The sequence below is a fragment of the Schistocerca americana genome, chromosome 2 (genome assembly GCF_021461395.2).
Source record: "Schistocerca americana isolate TAMUIC-IGC-003095 chromosome 2, iqSchAmer2.1, whole genome shotgun sequence".
Classification (NCBI taxonomy): Eukaryota; Metazoa; Arthropoda; class Insecta; order Orthoptera; family Acrididae; genus Schistocerca; species Schistocerca americana.
In genome coordinates, this window is record NC_060120.1 from 230,130,432 (window position 1) to 230,152,368 (window position 21,937).

The 21,937-nt window shown below is 40.0% G+C and overlaps 1 protein-coding gene across 1 annotated transcript in view; it reads left to right on the forward strand.

Moving 5' to 3' along the window:
- LOC124595305 overlaps positions 1-21,937 on the forward strand; it is a 102,594-nt gene that overhangs the window by 76,690 nt on the left and 3,967 nt on the right. Inside the window, exons 2-3 of the mRNA XM_047133992.1 lie at positions 8,754-8,806; positions 15,580-15,738. Coding sequence (XP_046989948.1) covers positions 8,762-8,806; positions 15,580-15,738 — 204 coding nt within the window. The 5' untranslated portion in view covers positions 8,754-8,761. The remainder of the gene's footprint in view (positions 1-8,753; positions 8,807-15,579; positions 15,739-21,937) is intronic.

Below are 21,937 nucleotides of genomic sequence, written 5' to 3' on the forward strand. Positions count from 1 at the left end.
CGAATGCTCGTTCGTATCATATCCGTGAACATTGGTAATTCCACCTGGGACACTGTACGTAAGTACATGACGACTAACAATTTCCGGATGTTGTTGTTAATAAGCCACAGAAAAATTATTCTAGAATTCTATATATTTCCACAGCAGGTTGCACCAACCGAAACTTGGGAGCAGCAAAAGCACTGGCTGGAGGGGTATATCCCCTCTGCCCCTTTTTTGCTTGCTTTCTCCACCGTCACATAGTGATGAGACAAGCTTCAGGTTTCAACAACCGAATGGCCAGTCGACTTTTTTCCGTTCAGTCGTTTTTTTTTTCAGTCGAAGGAAACAACCGAATGAGACTAGTCTCTGCGGCCATGCCACGTATATGAATGTTGTCACAGTCTCAGAGTTTGAGTGATTTCATTTACATTCTTACGCTGTCCTTTTGGTTGTACATGAACCACCAGAGATGGCCGGTTACCATGTACTGATGAGTTAAAGCACACTGTAAATACCCCACTGAAATTGTGTCATTGCTCTTCGAACGCGGGCCAGAAATCACACTAAAATTACGCAATTTCTTTACGAATGCAAGCGGCAAGTCTTACTAAACATAACCAGTTTCTCTTCGAATTTGAACTTTTATGAAAATTACACGAACAAAATCGTGTTTTGTTGCTCTCTCTATCTCCGCGATAACTAGAAACTAGTGTCGAGTGATGAAATGATAGTCAGATGCTCTATCATCAACTGAGTAAGGATGCAGTTGTCTCTTTTTGACTGCGCATGCTCAGATGTGACGTCATCACTCCTGGCACTGTTACGTTGCTCACAGCACCAGGTTAGTATTTTTCTTTGAAGGCATGTGTAACGTATTGTGCAGGCGTATAGTGCGAGGATTTTCTTTTCTTTTTTTTTTTTTTTGTATAAACAGTTGACATAACTGCGCTGTGGCTGAGTAGTCAAGCCCACTGATGGGCAATTCGTCGGCTTGCGTTCAATTCCCGTTACTGCTATCATTTGTTTTCATTTCTTTTTATTCTTCGCAATGTTAAACTATTAGTTATCAAATTTAAATACATTTAAACAGTCCAGTTTATGTACATAAAATCAATATATTCAATCCAGTTACGATTACTATCTTTGTAAGTCAAAAAATTATATAGATGGCGGCAAAAAAGGGAATGTACAAGGAAATATAGTATGAAAGTGTTTTCTGTAGATGATCTGCTGAAGAGGCCCTTTTCCAGTAGAGCTTCGGAGGAGAAAGTGAGATTTAAACAGTTAGGTCTGCTCCAAATGTAAATCTAACGTACATCGTGGGATGAGACTCACCGATTTGGTTCAGACTATGTGCATAGAAGCAGGTATTTTGCCCCTTTAAAGTTCCTAAAACATTTCGCCAGAGCGCGCCGTAGGAAAAAGTAAAACGCTGTCTAAAGAGTTCCACGTAGATTATGAAGGATTTTTGAACAGCAGTTCACATATACGTGTGGTAGCCAAGCTGTCAGGTGCTCTAAATGACAGTTCGTCGCTTTGGGTTGGATTCTTACTGCTTCCGCTTTTTTTCTTTTCATTTTACTTTATTCCTCGCCATATTAAATGATTAATTATAAAATTTAAATGTATTTCAACCGTTCAATTTATAAACGTAAAATTAATATATACAGTTTTTAGTTGCAATCACTACCCTTGTAAGTCAAAAGGCTGTAGGCCACCATATTGTAGTACATTCGTAAAATTTTGCAGGAGCCACTGCTGTGAACCATGACCGGGACTGCCAACTTTTTAGAGATAACTAACAAATCTTATTTCAAAGAGAGATGAATAAAAAGCATATTGCCAAAAATGAAACATTTTTCAGTGTTTATATATTTATTTACTTAAACACAAAATGTTAGTACTTCTGGTATTAAATATGAATTTTTGTTTATTTTTAAAGGTTAATAACTAGTGCTACATAATAAGTTTATGGTTAAATAAATTAACAATTACCTTTCTATTTAAATTTATTGAACCCCCCCTCTCTCTCTTCCTGCTGGTTTGCACCCATCACCAATATTTCTGTTTAGATCAATACAGACAGAGGTGATGTGAACAGAAAGCATAGAAGATACGATTTTTTAATTGTTAGGTGACTTAATCACTTGCTTTTTAAGCATATATTGTCACTTGTCAAAAGTACCTTGCTATGCAAGAAATATGTCTCCAGTCGTGAATTTTCTTGGAATTCCTTTAACTATTATGGTTTCATAATATGAGTCATCCTTGCAGATACTGCATATCACACTGAATTTATCCTTTTTATCCTGTCGTATGATTTCTTTCATTCCTACACCACTGGTCGTTTCGCATTCAGATCCAGAACAAAGTTCTCTACTTAGAAAACGCGAATTCATAATAACACTATTTCGTAACCTCCAGCAACAACCCCACCAATGGTTTCGGGTTTCAGTTGTCGTCTGACCGTTGGTGGGCCTGTTCTGGAAATTACCGAATCCAGTTGTTTTGCTCTGCTGCAATCGACTTTGTTGGTTGCACATGCTGGCGTAACATGCTTAATAAGTTGTAATGTTCCCATTTAAAGACCCCACTGGTCCTTGTCATTGTAGTTGTACATGGATGGGATTACACATGGGGCCTGAAGACAACGCATTTTCGCGTCGAAACTGGTGGCATGTTTTGAATAAACGACGTTTGAATTACAATACTGCAGATAGTTTCAGTTTTCATAATTCAAGTATTTGATTTGACTATGTCAGTCACAACTAAAGGTCGACCTGATCGTTCGTCATGGGTATCCGTTCGTCCGTCAGTAAACATGATGCACCATTTTTGAACTGAAACTTGCATTCGAAAACCTTATCACACTACGAACCACGCTTGACTGGATTGTTAATTTTGTCAGACATTTTGAAATCGCACATATAAACAGTAATCGATTATCCCTGCCCACTGTTGGCATCTTACTGACGCCAACGACTAGGAAATTCTACAACGCGACGACGCGTATTTGTGTGAGTGCAGGGCGTTAGGGGAGGGGGGGGGGGGGGGGTATGGGGTATGGATAGGGCAGCTCGTCAGGTCGAAACGTGCTTTACTTTTATAATGATCTTCGTAGATTCTGTTCCCACAGGACGTTGTACTAGTGCTAACTACAACGATTTTGTTCGGTACTCTGTTCCACACTTTTGCAGGATCTACTCATGCAAAGAAAAACCTCGCCGTTTACGCGTATTGGGCAACTAGAAATTTCAATTCAATTGCTCGAGGTACAGTGGGTGATTTCAGTCATGACCTGTATGTTCATGGCCTGTATGTTCCTTCGATTTTAATCTTTCGGATTCTCCATGGGGGCACCCGAAACAATTGGCTTATCCAGAAGACATTTTTTACACGAAGACGCTTTGTGAACATGTAATCAAAGCATACTTAAACATTCACAACTGCCCGGAGATAGTTGAAAGGTTACGACATCATTTACTTTGCGAGTGCATGCGTCCTTAGAAGCAAGCGGCACACTTTTAGAACATTTCTGGCGTTTTCCTGACTTGAGAATTTTGTAAAAATGTTCTTTCGTTAATTATCCCAAACCGAGGTATTTTGAAAAATATGTTCGTAAGTCGTTTTCTTTTTTTGACGAGGATTTCGTACCCAATGTTTGTAGAAATATTTCTGGTACACCGTGTATAAATGATAGTAAAGAATGATTAATTAGCGTTAACGAGTAAACCTCTACCTCCGATTCTCTTAAAAAATATAACTCCCACTGTCTGAAACGCCATATCGACCGAATTATTTTTCGTACAATGATATAATTTTGCAGCTACATTCATTGGTATATGTGGATACTGTCTGCAAAATGTGAAATGAATAGAGTTTGTAGTACAGAAGTAATAAAACGTTAGGCCTGATGCTGCGGTTTTACTGCGTGGGCAGCGAAAATGCAGTAAGCGATAAACTTTTTTCCTTTCATCATTTTGTGGGTGGTGCGAGCGGCAAAAAGTTTAGTAAAGGTTCGAAGTTATGTATAAAGTTTGTTGGAAGTCGCCAAGTACGCTCATTCTCAAACATTGGACGAATGTAACCTGGGTGATTAGAGTGCAGTGGGTTATGCTGCCTGAAGAGATGTACATAGATTCCAACTATAACAGTTGATTTGAGATTGTAAACATGGTCTAAGAAGGCTGTATTCGATTTATTATCCGTGTAGTTGGGCACTTTCAACCGTGGACCATATATTTTAAGCTTAACGCATCCTTTCGCATTTGAACACACCGCTGGTACATATGGACAGGTATGGATCGTATTTCTGTGCATAAGTGGCACAGAAACAGTGCAGTAGTGTACACGATTACGTCCATTAGCCGACAAAAACAGAAATCTGCCGTACCGCAGCATAGGTACAGCTGGACTATGCTTTCATTCTCAAAGCACGTTGAGACTGTGGACCTCCGCAAAAATAAAATTGTAATAATTGACATACTGTGTCAAACCGTTAACAAACGTCTGTAGTTCTAAATGAGTGGATTATGACAACGTTTTAAATTTGGCCAGTAACTGTATGAAATAATGAAAATAAAATTTTTGTTGCACCTGGAAGGCGTTAGAGACGCAACGTGCCCTTGTTTACCCTTTTAGTAGCATAAATAGCCGCCTTTGTGTCCGTTTCAGAAGATCCTGTAACTGCTTGGTTACCGCAACTTGATCTTGGCAGGCTCAAGGCTTACGTCAGCAGGTGCTGGAGCTGTGTTAGTATGGGCGGAGCGCCGTCTGCCCTGGAGGTAGACGAAAGTGTGTCGTCGCTGATGACTCAACAGCCGGTTCCGCAACGGGCTCTGTTTACGATGCCGGCTCGCGTAAACTTTACGGCGCACCCACGATACGCAGAGCGCATCTACAGGATTGATACTCTCAAGGCTGCGTTCACACTGGCACCAAAAACGCTCGTCGGACTCCATCGCTAGAGGTCGCCCGATAACATCGGCCGGTAGTTGGTAACACTGCGTACTATCTCCGGCTGAGTTTGGCACTGTCAAGGAGGTTAGGTTAGGTTGAATCTATTCTCTCTATGAAGTACGTTAGACATTAACCTCCAAATGTAGGATGGATACCACGAAGCCTCTGTGCTTGGAGACGAGCGCTGCATTGCCGTTTTTGTTCTTAAAAAGATGCCAAGTGCATGTAAGTGAGCTAATCTGTCTCGAATACAACATGACTAGTTTTCACTCTGTCGTCAGTTAAAAGAATAACGAGACAACTTTTAAGGATGTATGAGATGAAGGGAGACGTTCTGTAACATACTCGAGATGATTCTTGGTAACAGTGAAAAGAAAGATAACAAACAGGATGTTTTGCTGTATTTGTTTGAAATTGTGCAGCGATTCTTGGTGACAGTGAAAACCAAGATTGTTTGAAATTTTGCTGCCTTACGTGAATTAACGTCAGTGACTGACAATCAGCATACGTGTGAAAGATCTAAGCATTAAGTTTAGAAAAGGTACTCTCAACACCCAAAGCACTGAAAAATAAAAACACATACACCACAATTGCAAACCACTTCATATAGCAGAATCATTACTCTACAGGTATAAAAACGTCAATAAGCAGTAATAATAATTTGTAGACTAGCTAATACTCACCTATCACAACTCAAAGAAGACCCACCACGGTAATTAGTAGCTTAAGACGCCAACCTTCACACTCGAAAGTATTATTTTTTGACGTTGTAATTTACGCCCAAAATTTTTGATAAGGAATTTGCCTGCTTGTGGTTTCCAATAAACCTGAGATTTCAGTACATAGATTCCGGACAATATACCGGTTATGATATTGTTCATCCTCCGGGCGCCACAGAATCTCTCTTTCTGGGGTTAGACTTGCCCGATTCTCACAGTCCAAATGAAGTGTGTGAGAACGTCGGTCGATTTGATCGAAGAAAACAAACTTATCCGAATTTAGCAGATTGTCGTCCGATGTCTCTACGTCCAAGCGACGAAATCGGCTACAGTGCGACCGGGCTAAAGAAAACAAAACAAAAAATAGCGGAATACTGATTTGAAATGATCGGCCGTCTTCGACCGATGTCGGTCGTCGTCGGAATCGAAATCCACCGATATCGGTGCCACTGTGACCGCAGCCCGAGAGCACTGGCGAGTCATGGATGAATGCACTTAACTCATAGTAGAGTGCAATATTGCGATTATCATCAACAACTCAACAGGTTTTTTTTCCGATTCAGTTCGGCTATGGCGCCTGTTAACGAAAAGGCGCTCACGAAGCACGTCTAAACAGCTTTTGGAGTTTTTTGAGGAACTCTGGAGAGGCAAACCGTTGATTGCGTCATGGGCCAAAAATCTCCTTGTAGGTGCACAGGAATTTAAGTTGTTCTCCGCGAATTGCGACACGTCTGCTGCTGTTCGTAAAGCTTCGCGCCACACATACTCTCATAGTCGATCACAACTGGCGTGCGCCATATAGAACAGCGTGGGGACAGCTACCTGCAGGGAAGAACGATGACGTCACCATTAAGACCGTCATTTCCGCGGTGAGGTCAGCGCCGTTGCGTCGGTCCGCTCATGCCACAGGAAGGGACACGCAGTGTACGGCATCGTGAAGAAAGAGAAAGGTGGGTGGAGGGGGAGCAAGGGATGGCCTTGGCCCCCATTGGCTCTTACGTAATCAACTCCTGGCAGATGCCAGAGTCGCCCAAGAACTTTCGAGGTTCAGAGAGCGCCACACCTTGTCCTCAGCGCGAGTCCTACTTTCTCGTTTCAGTCACGAATACCAGAATTCTTTCCAGTTTGCAGCTTGTCTTATAGTCTTGCATTACAGCACCACCGCTCGAATCAAACTGTAGTCGACCAGAGAAGCAATTACGTTAATGTTTACTTTTACAATAAACGTATCTCAGTGATCCTGCAGAGAGCAGTCTTTGACATGTCACAGAACTTCAAACTTATCATAATTTAACAAGAGCATTGTTTATATAGACCTTTATCACAGAGTTTCTTTATTTCTTACAATACTGATTTACATTGATATAGGTTTTGCAGGCCACCTTATAGAACAGACCAACAGTTGTAAAACTGTATAGTCTGGCTCTGACTGTATACAAATCTTTTCTCATGTTTCCAACTAAATCTTTTGCCTCTGAGTCCTGAACCTAAAATCTTGTCTTTTGCAAGCGAAGTTCCATATTCGAGTCCTGGTCCAGCACACAGTTTTACTCAGCCGGGAAGATTCATAACAGCACACATTTCACTCCATTCTCTCACATTTCCTTCACTCCTTGTCATCTTGTTCAGTCTTTTTCCCACATTTCCATTCCTTCACCTTTATAAAAAAAATATAAAAAGTTTTTATTTGCTCTGATATAATTATTATTTTTATTACTATTTTCTGAGGCAATTCAGCTAGGCAAAAATAGTATTTATCTTATAGTAGTGTGCAGTAAATTTATTGCATGAAGTCAACAATTAAACAAGACCTTGGGTTTCTTACACTGACATCCCAGCACATTTATTCTGTGGTGGTATTTGAAGCTAATAATAAGAATGAATTTAAGACAAACTGAAATTCACAGCCACAAAACTATAAGGAAAAATAACTTTGATGCAGAATTGTGTCCCTTTCTAGAGTTTGTATTGGAATTTATATTCTGTTGCAGAAGTCTTTAAATGGTTGTTGGCAGAAATCACTCTGGAAATTGAAGATCCCCAAATATTTTAAAACAAAGTAAAACAGTACCTTATTAGTTAATTTATTCTGTAATTTATGAGCATATTTGGACTTGAGTATGTAAATTCTGGTCTACAGTAAAGGTCACATTATACAGGTTCTTAACTTTCCACCATATAGTCAGCTGACAGGATTCTGTGTAAAGATACATATATATAAATACATTAGTTTCAAATGTTAGATAGAAACAGCAAATAAGTATGTGGTGTATGAAGACTAGACTTTTCTGCTTTTTTACTAAAATCCACTTCCCCCACCACAACACACACACAATTTCAGTTTTTTAACTATGTGAATTAAGATCACTAGTTGTATTGGTTGTTAGTATATGTTATAGAAGTAGTCTGCAGTGGTTGATTCTGTCTGTTAATATATAACGTTAGTCATACCAGATCCCTGGAAGTTATCATTCATTATATGGATTATGGAATGTGAAGAATGAGTAAACAAATGAATGTTATATTTTAGTATGTCAAGAGAAATGAGCTGCAAGCTTATCATGCAAATTCACTTGATTGAATTTAGCTACTATAAGTACGAATAACATGAAGCAGTATGATGGTAATATATTGTTGACACAAATAAAGTTTCTGCGGTTTCTTTGTCTTTTGTTAAGGTATTCCTTGACTCATTCCATGTCCCTGAAGGTTCTCCTTTGTAATGGGAACCACAGAACACAACGAATGAATGAGTGAAAGCAGATTGCTTGTTAAGAGTTTGTCAATACATGTATCTCCACTTTCTAATGGGAAGACATAAAAATGGCTGGTTCCCAACTATAGTATGGATGCTGTGATCTTTTGTAAAACGTCACAGCTGTGATGCCACATTCATCTTCTGTCAAGTGTCCTGAGATGAATGCTTAAATTTTTCAGTATTGTGCTACCTCATTGTGAACATTTATATACATGTATGTTATTTACAAACTTGATGTACGAAGTGAATATGTCTGTGCTGTTATAAGATTTTCTATCTAAAGCTTTTTGAGTGTTCATTCAAACTAAAATGACTCCTTTATTTTATTCTTACAGAATAAACAATGGCTAACATCAGCAAAGTATCAATCCTGAAGTTTCTGGAAATTGTGAGTACAATACTTCACTGTTCTTTATTTATCATAGTTAGTTACTTAGTTTCACATTCCATGGATCATTTTGCCCGATAAGTCATAATGATGTGGAATGAGTCATCTTACAGTCACATCACAAATTAATTTGTAAAGATGGGCTACATGCTTAACATTTAATAGATTGTTTTATTTTTATTTGTTTATTTCCTTATTTTAAATACACTGCCAGGAAAAAATTAGTACACCCTTTTAGAGGTTTCCAGTTCACTAAAGATGTATTGTTGCAACTGTGCATACTGAGTACATGAGCCGATTACGTTTGCAGATCAATAGCACAAGCAGTTCTTAAGTACCAGGTATTCCCCATGCTGAAACACCCAATGTGTTGTAGCCTCCAAGGGTGGCAATGAAGGCTCTGAATATGTCATCCAGTTGATCGTACGGATTGCAGATATTGTCCTGGGATACATTATTCCACACCTGCTTGACATGCTTATGTGCACTCATGCTCATAAATTAAGGATAATTGCAGAATGTGGTGCCACACAACGTGACACTACACAAAACTGGCACTAATAGCACAGGCACATAGATAACACACACGACACAGATCTGTAAGTCCACGGTATTGGTGATAAGTTGAGAAAACTGTCCAGAAACACATGTGCTACAAAATGCCACTCTTTCCTGTGGCATGTACCCTGACATCAATATGGGATATGATCACCACGCACATGTACACAGGCCGCACAACGGGTTGGCATACTCTGGATCAGGTGGTCGAGCAGCTGCTGGGGTATAGCCTCCCATTCTTGCACCAGTGCCTGTTGGAGCTCCTGAAGTGTCATAGGGGTTTGAAGACGTGCAGCGATATGTCGACCGAGAACATCCCAGACATGTTCGATGGGGTTTAGGTCTGGAGAACAGGCAGGCCACTCCATTCGCCTAAGGCAGGGCACTCCATTTGCCTGATATCTTCTGTTTGAAGGTACTCCTCCACGATGGCAGCTCGGTGGGGCCATGCATTATCATCCATCAGGAGGAAGGTGGGGCCCACTGCACCCCTGAGAAGGTGGACATACTGGTCCAAAATGATGTCCTGATACACCTGACCTGCTACAGTTCCTCTGTCAAAGACATGCAGGGGTGTATGTGCACCAATCATAATCCCACCCCACACCATCAAACCACGACCTCCATACAGGTCCCTTTCAAGGGCATTAAGGGGTTGGTATCTGGTTCCTGGTTCATGCCATATGAAAACCTGGAAAGACTCACTGTTCAGACTATACCTGGACTCGTCTGTGAACATAACCTGAGATGACTGTTCCAATGACCATGTACTGTGTTTTTGACACCGAGCTTTACAGGCTCTCCTGTGACCAGGGGTCAGTGGAATCCACCTTGCAGGTCTCCGGGCAAATAAACCATGTCTGTTCAGTCGTCTTTGGACTGTGTGTCTGGAGACAACTGTTCCAGTGGCTGCAGTAAGGTCCCGAGTAAGGCTACCTGCAGTACTCCAATGGCCATCTGCGGGCACTGATGGTGAGATATTGGTCTTCTTGTGGTGTTGTACACTGTGGACATCCTGTACTTTAGCACCTGGACACCTTTCCTGTCTGCTGGAATTGTTGCCATAATCTTGAGATCACATGTTGACACGTCTGGGCTCACAAGCCCTCTTATCAATGCTTTGGTAGCTGTATAATCTGCCACTGCTGCCCTTTCAACAATTTAACAATCCCAACAGATGTCTGTGCTGTGCGGACATCCGGAACCTGTTCTACAAGTGTGAGAATGTTTATGTGACCACTGATACCAACTTGCATGGAAATTTTGTGAAAGGAACCATTATCAGTACATTTACTATCCCCCAGGAGGCATATGTCATCACGAGGACAAAAGCGATGCTGTCTTTCCAGATGTACTACTTTTTCCTGACAGAGTATACAATGTGAGTTACTTTAATTCCTACCCACTATACATTACAATAATAGAAATTCTTCAATGGAATAGAAGGAGTGGTCACGGAGAAACTTTTTCAGTTTGTTTTCAAATTTTACTTTGTTGTCTGTCAAACATTTTATATCACTGGGTAAACAACAAAAAAATGTTGTTGTAGCATTGTGCATGGTCTCCCAGACAACCTTAATGGTTTGGTTTATGATGTCCATGAATTATAGCCATGATCTCTTCTTACACTCTCCAATAACTTGGAAACATTTTGCTCTCATTACGTGAAAGGGTGCTAGATTCGCAGCAGTTTGCTGGCACCTAAACTAATGCAGTTGGACAGAGCCATCCGCTTGTCTCTGGCTGCATAGAGGCATTATTTTGTTGTTAAGCTGATGGACAGGTTGTCCTTGTAGCTGTCCTGAGGACTGTGCAATGGTTGCAGCAATGGGGGTGGATAATTTTGGTAGTAAGATGCACCCAATTCTGGATGCTTCACATTGTTCAGATACAGAAAGCTGGCTGTGCAGCATCCACATTGTTCCATAAAATTTCAGGAGTGCAGCCGCATAAATTCAGGTTCTTCTTCTAATATTTCAGCTGAATACCATCCAGCCATCTTCAGAGTGAGTCGAGGTGACTAATGCTCCAGCACTTGCTCCATCCTTTTAAACCCGATGATCGAACCACTGTATGGTCCTTTTAAACCAAGGACCGAACCACTGCATGCTCGGTTCTCGGGTTTAAAAGGACGGAGCAGGTGCTGGAGTGTTAGTCACATCGGCTCACTCTGAAGATGGCTGGACAGTATTCAGCTGAAGTATTAGAAGAAGAAGAAGAAGCTGAATTTATGTGGCTGCATGCCTGAAATTTTATGGAACAGTCTTTGTGCCATGAAAACATGAAGATGCAGCATCCACATTGCCTGACTGAGCAATAGATAGCAGTGAATGATTCTGTTGCAGTGGTGAAGTGCATGCTCTGCCCCCTGTTTAGCAGACATGTATGTGATGACATTAGAAGGCTCTGAATTGCTCTGCCCAAGGGGTATGTGGTTGTGAATCCCTAAATTATATTTTATGCATTAAATTCTCCACATAGGAGGAAGGGTTAAGGGAGCTGCGTCTTGAGTACAGTTAGAGCCTCTTCGTCTAGAACTTCATGTTTAACAGAGCTTTGGAAGACTTGTGATGCAATAAGGCAGAAGGGATGGACAACATTTCTTCAGAAATTCTAAAACCAATTGGTTGAGTGGACAACCAATTGACTATTTAAGTTGGTGTGTAGAATCTATGAGACTGGAAACATACCAACAGATTTTTGGAAAAATATCATCCTCACAACCACAAAAACAGCAAGGGCAGATAAGTGCGAGAATTATCACACAATCAGCTTAACAGCTCATGCATACAAGTTCCTGACAGGAATAATATACAGAAGAATGGAAAACAAAGAGCTGACAGATGACAAGCAGGTTGGCTTCTGGAAAGGTAAAGGGGCCAGAGCTGCTGTTCTGATGTGCTTGATAAAGGAAGCAAGATGAAAGAAAAATCAAGACTACTTTCAGAGGATTTGTCAGCCTATAAAAAGCATTCAACAGTTTAAAATGATGTAAGACATTTGAAATTCTCAGAAAAATAGGTGTTAGCTGCAGGGAAAGATGGTTAATGTGCAATATGTGCAAGAACAAGAGGGAACGATAAGAATGAAAGATCAAGCAAGAATGAAGTTCTCAGATGGCTGTCAGACAGATATGCAGTTTCTTACCCCAACTGTACAATCTATAAATCAAAGAAGCAATGACAAAAATGAAAGAAGGATTCAATAATGGGTTTAAAAATCAGGGCAAATGGATGTTAGTGATAAGATTCAAAGACGTTATCCTCAGTGAAAGTTAAGAGGAATTACAGGACCTGTCGAATGAAATTAAGAGTCTAATGAGAACAGAATAGAGATTGAGAGGAAAGTGAAGAAAGACAAACATAATGAGGAGTGACATAAATGAAATTAGTAATAAACTTAACATCAAAATTAGTGTCTACAAAGTAGATGAAGTGAAGGAATTCTACTACCATGGAAGCAAAATAATGCATAATGGTCAGATCAAGTGGGACATAAAAAGAAGACTACCACAGGCAAAGGGAGCATCTTTAATCACAAGGAGTCCACTAGTACCTGACAATAGACTTTATTTATTTGATAAAGAAATTTCTGAACTTGTGCATTTGGCTCACAGCTTGTATTATAGTGAATCATAGATGGTGGAAAAGCCAGAAAAGAGGAGAAATGAAGCACGTGAAATGTTTTGCTATAAAATTGGAGAAAAAAATGAACTTGCGGAAAATTACTGACTAGAAGAAGGGACTGGATGATAGGACACCTGTTAAGACATCAGGTAATAATTTCCATGGTACTAGAGGGAGCTGTAGAAGGTAAAAACTGAAGGGGAAGGCAGAGATTAGAATACATCTAAGAAACACGTATTCCCAACATACTGTAAGTTTGAACAGCGAACAACAATATCAGAGAAACATATTTACTTTTATCTACAGTCACACTTTCATTTAACCTACCGTCTACTGGTTTAAGTACCATGTATTACCATCAGGCCATCCCCCGTGCACAGTCATCAAGTTTGCTTCCCAAGTAGGTGGCCTGATGGTGGTACTTGGTACTGAAAACAATAGACAGTAGTCACAATGAAAGTGTGACTGTAGTATAAGGGTTGTACCAAAAGTAAGGTTCCCAATGAGCTACAGCCTTGAGGGAAGGTGCTAGGCTAAATCCGACAACAGTGCCGTGGACAATGGTTCCCTCACTCTCGAGCCTGCCCATCCGTGATTTGCTACTTTTGTGGCGGCGTTCGTAGCGACAAACAATTCGCTGTGGAAACGGCTTACAAAGTCACCGCCACACTTTTAATAGCGGGCCGACCGGTCCGCTGGAACAGTGAACAGAAAGATGAAAACCCAAACACTCTGATTAAATAAAAGTCGGTACTTATCTTTATTAACGAAGATACAGAAACACAGTAGTGAACTCCGTGTCTACAGAAATCTGTCTAGTTCGAGTCGGAGCGGCTAGGTCAGCGTCGGCTGACGACAAACAACAACTCTGCTGCGATGAACACACAACTGACTAGCAAGTACACAATTCGGTGGCGAGTATACAACTGAGCGGCGAATACAGAACTGTCCTAGCGCTCGCGACTCCAGCGCTTAAGAACCCAGAAGCCAGCGGTGGCGCGCGCAGACTTGCGGCGATTTCCTGTCTCGCTGGCGCTGCTTATGCGGACGGCGTCCGGACTTTGATGCTGCCAACCTTTTGGCAGCGGGCTCGGGTGGCATTACTGGCTAGAATATAACAGCTACGTCGCTCAGTGTTGGCTTGGCAACCGTCAGAGATGGAAGTGTTGATCGCCGCTCCCGTGAAGTGCGAGGTTTGAGCATTACTCTGGTTTCTCCACATAAGGAAGTTACCGCCTGTGTAGATTCATCGGCAACTGACTGAGGTTTATGGTGAAGAGTGCATGTCTGTTCAGCAAGTCCAAAAATAGTGCAGGGCTTTTGCTGAGTGTCGCATGGAAGTTCATGATGAAGAACAGGGTTTAAGATCACCGGTTTTGAATGCGATTGTCCAGAAGATCAACAGTGAGCTGCTCAAAGATCAGAGGGTCACTGTCCATGAACTTGTTGAATGCATTCCTGAAGCTTCCCACGGCACAATTGGAAGAACTTTAAAAGAAACATTGGGTTATCGCAAGGTGTGTGCTTGCTGGGTGCCCCGGATGCTGACTGAGAGACACAAGGAGCAACACCTTGACTGTGCTCACAAGTTTCTTCAACAGTTTGAGGGGGGAGGCAACAAGGAGAAGTTGTTGGACTCGTTCATCACAGGAGATGAAACGTGGGTGTTTCGTTATACCCCCCAAAACAAAACAACAATCTCGTCAGTGGTGTCACTCCAGTTCAACACCACCAAAGAAATTCAAACAAACACAGTCGGTAGGAAAGTTTATGGTGACTGTGTTTTGGGATCAGAAGAGGGTACTCCTCATCGATTTCATTCAACCTGGTACGACAATAAACTCAGACAGGTATTGTGAAACATTGACCATCCGGTGAGCAATCCAGAATCGCTGGAGACGACGGAGGGTGTAGTCCTTCTTCACGTCGACTGTTATGCCCCATCCCCTGTAGAGACCAGACTTAGCCCCCAGCGATCATCACCTCTTCCCCAAGGTAAAGGAACACTTAGGTGGCAAACACTTGAAGAGCAATGGTGAAGTCCGATCAGATATCACACGCTTCCCCAATGGGTTGATGGGAGACTTCTTTGACCTATAGAGATACAAAATCTGGAGCACTGTCTTCAAAAGTGTGTCGAAAAAAATGGACAAAAATGTAAGCTTTTCAACGATGCATAAATTAATAACAATAAACAATGTCTTCTATTTGTAAAAAATATGGGAACCTTACTTTTGGTACAACCCTCATAGAAAGCAAATAATTTCATCTAACAAGTAATTGAGGACATTCAGTGTGAGGCTATTTTGAGATGATGAGGTTGGCACAAGGGAGGATTTTGTGGCAGGCCGCACTGAACCAGTTAGAAGACTGATGGCTGTAGAAACAATCTAAGTTTGTATGTCAAAGTTTATAAGTACATGTTACCAGTACATAAACAGAAGATACAAATACTGTGTATCATGAGATAAACTGACTTTTGTTAATGATTTATAATTTTTGGGTTTCAACATAAAAGTAGTAATATAAAGGAGATAGTTACTTAAACTGAAATTTGCATATTGTTAATACTTTATATTTACCTTTCAGGCATTAACAATCACGTGTATAGGTTTGCATCTACACAGCTTTGCTGCAAAAGATGCAAATGAACAGCTTGTCATCTGTGGAACATTTGGTGGCTTCCTTGTTATCCTGATTGGTATTTTCGTTGGAATGTTTACTGGACAACCTGTTGGAAGAAGAGTGGTAAGAATTCCCTTATATTTATCTTCATGTTATTTCGTTTGTCTTTCAGTTCACTCTTGATTATATTGTCTAATGGTCTGAAGGAAAGATTTCAACATTGGAGTTCAAGTAATAATTATGGTGTGTCTTTACAATTAAAATTCAAAATAATAAATTAAGAAATTGAGGTCAACACTATCTGCATCAATTCTTTTGAAGCAAGTATAGTTTTCAAAATTTTAAATACATGCATGGGTGCAGAAAGTAAATATGAAATAGAAAATAAGATCATGTGTAAATTAAATGAATTGTGAAATTTGGAATTTCTCCATATTTGGACAGTTCCAGTTGTATTTGTCTGCTGTGTGTTTTTTAAGACTCCCCATTGTCTATCTTGGTCTGCTTTCAATTTGTTGATGTCACTCCTATCTGGATCCATATAGTTTGTTGTACTAAATTTATTAAAACAAGGTAATTCGTTTTCACCCCTGCAGCTTACCAGATAACCGTCTGTTATCACTCTTGATGTTTACCTGGTACTTACTGGAGGCTATCTTAAATTTTCTGTATTCCTTCGTGGACAATAATTTTCCCTTTAGCACACTGTTCTGTCTCATATTATGTTTGTCCCTCCTCCTTGACTTGTCTGCGTGTAACTACATTTTTGGAGGCTTCAAAGTTGTTTCCATCTCATTTCCATTAGACACCATCTGTGTTGCTGCTACTTATGTTATATTTCTCTTTATGCATATCATTAATGTCTAACGTCTACCTATTGCTGGGTCCATTCTTCCAAATACTAACATTCTGCTATTAATTTATTTAGGGTATTTCGTTTACACTAATAATTATTCCTGTTTTGAGAGCAGGTATTGCAAAAAGTGTTTCATATGACACCGAAGAACCTTGAATGACTTCTTCTTACATTACCTCTTATATTATGTTATGGACAAAAAGAAGGAAACACAATAAGTTATTGTTTACACTCTAATGGTCAAATTATGCTCCAGAATGAAATGAAACCAACAGTGACAATCATTTTTCAACTTTACTTGTCCATATGTCAAAAAGACAATGATAAAAGACAGCATATATGCAAGAAAATCAAGTAATTGAAAAAGTATGTGTAGGGAAAAGAAAACTGCATAGTCATGGGAGAATGGAACATTGTCCTAGGGACAGAAAGAAGGAATAATTAGCAGAGAATAGGAGCTTGGTGAAACTAATGAGAAAGGAGAAAGCTTTCTAGAGGTGTGCGATACACTTCAATTGACTCGAGAAAACACCATCAGAAAGGAATGACTATATAAAGATAGTGGAATCAGATGCTGGACTGTAAAGCATACCACTGTGTGGCTGTGGATCTGTATCATGACTTGATAGTGGTGAGTAGTAGGAGGAAATGAAAAACAATAAAGGAGAAGGAATGTGTAATGAAGCTTGATATTGATCAATAAAGAGAGCAAGACAGAGTGAAAATTCTCTGATGCCATTGAACTTAGTGATAGGAAGTGTTGAGGATAATTCAGCAGACTAACAAAAGAATAAATTTTTAGGTTTGGAGAGGTTATCACATCAAAAGTGTAAAGATAATGGGTGTCTTGTGAAGTCAATGAAAGAATAAAATCCTATATGGGAAGGGATGTAATACAAAGCCAGTTTTATGCCTCATACTTGTAAATTCTGTGTATAATACATGAAGATGTACAGAAGGAAAAACTGAGGAGCCACTGCGTGATAAGCAGTTCTGACTGCATAGAAGAGGAGGGGGCTAGAGAAGAAATCATGACTTTCAGGTCAGTAATCGAAGACAGAATAAAAAAAGAATCAGAAAACATGACATTTACGGATGAAGAGAATCTTCAAAAATCTGAGATAAAATAAGAAGTTTTAAATCATGGAAATGCAGATAAGGACCAGAGATGAAAGAGGAAAAGAAGTAGGAGTACAAGGTGTACATGAAATCCAGGAATTCTATCAATTATTTATTGCACAAGAACCAAACATTGTACAGATGTCATACATATGTCATTTTGAAGAGAAGCCCTGAAAGTTTTTTTCATGTATATGGCCACAGCGTAGTTTGGTAATTTGCCGATAGTCAGTGCTAGTTGCAAACACGGTGAGTTCAGATGCTGAGTGAGCTTTCTGTGTGTTGGAGTTTGACAAAAACAAGTGTGCTACAGCTGTTCAATGGATGTTTGGAACCAAGCATGGTAAGAAGCCACCAACAAGGAAGGCCATTTACCACTGGCACAACAAATTCGTTACGACAGGTTGCTTGTGCCTGGCAAAGAGAAGCGTATGTCCCAGTGTGAGTGAAGTGAATGTTGTGCGTGTACTAGAGACATCCATAAGGAGTCCAAAGAAATCGGTGCGTTGTGCATCCTGTGAACTCGAAATGGCTCCAATGACAGTGTGGACAGAAGCTGTCTATGAAACCATTCAAATTGGAGCCAGAGCTGAAGCTCAGCAATGACGACAAAGAAGAGCATTTTGAGTTTTGTTCACAGTTGCCCAATTGAATGAGGATGGGGATGGCATTGTTGATCACTTAATTTTTAGTGATGAAGCCACTTTTCACACAAATGGGAAAGTGAACAGGTATAATTGTCTAATCTGGGGTACAAAGCATCCACACGAATGCATTGAATTTAAGCATGATTTCCAAAAGGTAAATGTTTTTTGTGCCTTGTCACATCAAAAACTGTACGAGCCATTCTTCTTCGCCATGAGCACTGTCACTGGATATTCCTACTTGGACATGTTGCACCAATGGCTGATGTTTCAAGTGCAATTGGACACACTGTTCATCTTTCAGCAGAATGGAGCTCCACCCCAATTTCATCGTGAAGTTCGTGGGTACCTGAACACGGAGCTGCGGCATAGATGGATTGGCTGTGCTACACAAGGGGACAGCTGTTTCACTGTTTCATGAAATGACATCCCCGATCATCAGATCTCACTCCGTGTGATTTTTTTTCTGTGGGGACACATTAAAGTTCTGGTGTACATACCACCTCTACCACATGATGTAGCCGAGCTCAGGGAGAGAATACGGGAAGCGACTGCCACAGTTGACGATGCCATTCTGGGATGGGTAAGGCAAGAATTTGATTACCGTATTGACATCTGTCGGGTCACTCATGGTTCGCATATCGAGTTTCTCTTCAAAATGTAATATGTATGACATCTGTACAATGTTTAATTCTTGTGCAAATAATTGAAAGTGTTCCCAGACTTTATGTACACCCTGTAATACTGGTGTCAAACCAAGTAAGAGAAACTCAAAAGTTAAGATGGGCATAGAGAGGAGGTCAGTTTCTGGCACTGTTGTGTACTTCAAAGAAACAATGATCAAAATGAAAGACAATTACAGGGCAGAAATAAAATTGTGATAAAACTGTTGGAAATGTTAATAAATGCAGTGGACATAGTCATTCACAGCAGGCTTGATGAAGACTTAAATTTTATTTACTGAAATCACATGTGTTTTAGCACTGAATTTGGGGTGAAGATAAATAGATGTAATTCCTCTGAAGATTGTGTCATATGGTTTAGTATAGCACTAGCAGATTGTCTTCACTCGCCCACTGCAGCTAGCAAGTTGTGATGTTTGATATCTGATGCTGGCGTACCTTTATTTGTGTAGAGCTGGTCATGTCATGCATTCGTTCTGCTTGTACTCACTTCTTGTGCTGGCATTATTGCAGTCAAATAACTCACCACACGGTATGGCTGTAGTTGCTTGAAGTCACAAGTTCAGCTGCCAGATGGTGCAGCTGATAAATAGCTTGGGGTTTCACCACTACATGTTGAGCTCGGTGCCTGATATTCCCTATTTTGCCACTTAAGTTGCTGTAGTCACAGTTCAATGTGGTTTCTCTGCTGTATTGAGACTCCTTGTGTGTATTTGCTGCAGTGGCATGTAGCATCACTTTGCAAACCCTACTTTTTAGCTTCGCTTCTCTCTGTAACATCACTCAACAATTATCATGTGTTGAATCTAACATATGCTTTAAAGTTTATGGGTCCATATGAAAGCAATTGATTTTAACTCTTCAAACAGCAATTTCAGTCATAAAAGCAGTGGAAAATGCTTCTCCACTAACTTTCTGATGAATGTTTGACCTATTCCATTGCAACTATATCCACGTGTGTCTTCCTTTAATGTCTTAATTTCACAGTTATAAATGCAAATTTTAATGTCTGCACTTGATTAGCACAGCTTCTATTGTCTGATATAGTGAAAACAAGTTTGTTCGTGATATACAAGGTATTATTGCAAGGCATTATTGCACTATACAGTCCAAATGACAGTTCTCCTTTGCACAATATTTTACTTTAAGTTACAGTGCATCACACTCTGCAGGATTTAATATTCATTATTGATCAGTCATAAGAACAGGTCCTAGGCATGGTAACCAAAATGAAACACCCCCTATTAAAGTTGCTATCTTGGAGATTTAATAATCTAGCAGCTTGATATTTTACTTTACTGACCACTCCTTGATGGATAAGAGCTGATCGGTTTTAACTGATATGAGAGATGTTTGTCAGATTTTAGCTATTCAGTAACACTATTCGAGGAACAGAGGTTCTGCAGTAATCAAAGATCACATAAGTTTGCAATGAGTAAGGTAATATATTAGTGTCAGATGAAATAAGAGACAGTCACTACCAGGGGCGATTCTTGAAGTTGGTCAAGGGTGTGGGGCTAATGGGGGGGGGGGGGGGGGAGGTTTTGTGGAATGTAATATCGCTTAACAAAAGGAGAGTTGGTAAAATTTGGTTTTGCTTAAAGTAGTTTTTGGTAACTGTTTTGAAGTTCATGGTAAAAAATATGTATTAATAAATAATAAGATGCCCATTTTAAATTAAATGATATTTATTGGTTTGGATAGTAAGCTGTTTGCTGCTCTTATTCTTTTGTTAAGATGTGTTTGAAATACATTGTAACCTATATTGTTACATAATTATTTTTAAAAAAAAGATTGAATCTGTTGGAGTAATATATTTGCTGATTTCTGAAGTCATTTTATCCCAAGGTAATATGATACTCCACTAGGGGGGGGGGGGGGGCTACTGTAGCTCCCATAGCACCTCCCCTCCCCTTGCCACTGCCCCTGGTCAGTACCTTTGTTGTACACATCTATTCACATATACGCTCAACATGAGTCAGATACATTGAAATTTTATCACATGCTGGGATAGTAATCTGCACACGTGATCCACACTGCAGTCCATTGGCTGGTGCAGTAGATGCAAATGCATAATATTGACACTCTGTAACTTTTTTATGATCACTTTTGGCCAAAACAAATACTTTGTCACCTCCAGTATATTCTTAAGGTTTGCTGAGGGTCAGCCCATGGCTATGGGGAAACACTCAGCCTGTACAAAAAGTCCCCTCCCAATATGCCATTACAACAACCACTGACTAGATTAGATTAGAGATTATATTAGATTAATACTTGTTCCATAGATCATGAATACGACACTTCGTAATGGTATGGAACGTGTCAGGTTAATAAAAGATGTCTGTACAAGATATTACATTACACAAAATATTGCATGACACTAATGTTTAAGTTGTTGTTGTTGTTGTTGTTGTTGTTGTTGTGTCCCCCCCCCCCTCACCCCCCCCCCCCCTTAATTTATATTTAAAAATTCAGCCAATGAGTAGAAAGAGTTGTCATCTAGAAATTCTTTTAATTTATTTTTAAATGTTAGTTGGCTGTCTGTCGGGCTTTTGATGCTGTTTGGTAGGTGACCAAAGACTTTTGTGGCAGCATAATTTAACCCTGCATAGTGAAGATCATCCTTTCTCCTGGTGTTATAGCTATGCACACTGCTATTACTTTTGAACCTGGTTAGATTATTAACAACAAATTTCATAAGTGAATATATATACTGTGAGGTTACTGTGAGGATCCCTAGGTCCTTAAATAGATGTCTGCAGGATGACCGTGGGTGGGCTCCAGCAATTATTCTGATTACACGTTTTTGAGCAATGAATACTTTTCTACTCAACGATGAATTACCCCAGAATATGATGCCATACGAAAGCAATGAATGAAAGTAGGCATAGTAAGCTAATTTACTTTCTTATCACCAAAATTTGCAATAACCCTAATAGTATACGAAGCTGAACTCAGACGTTTCAGCAGACCATCAATGTGTTGCTTCCCGTTTAACCTCTCATCAATGGACACATCTA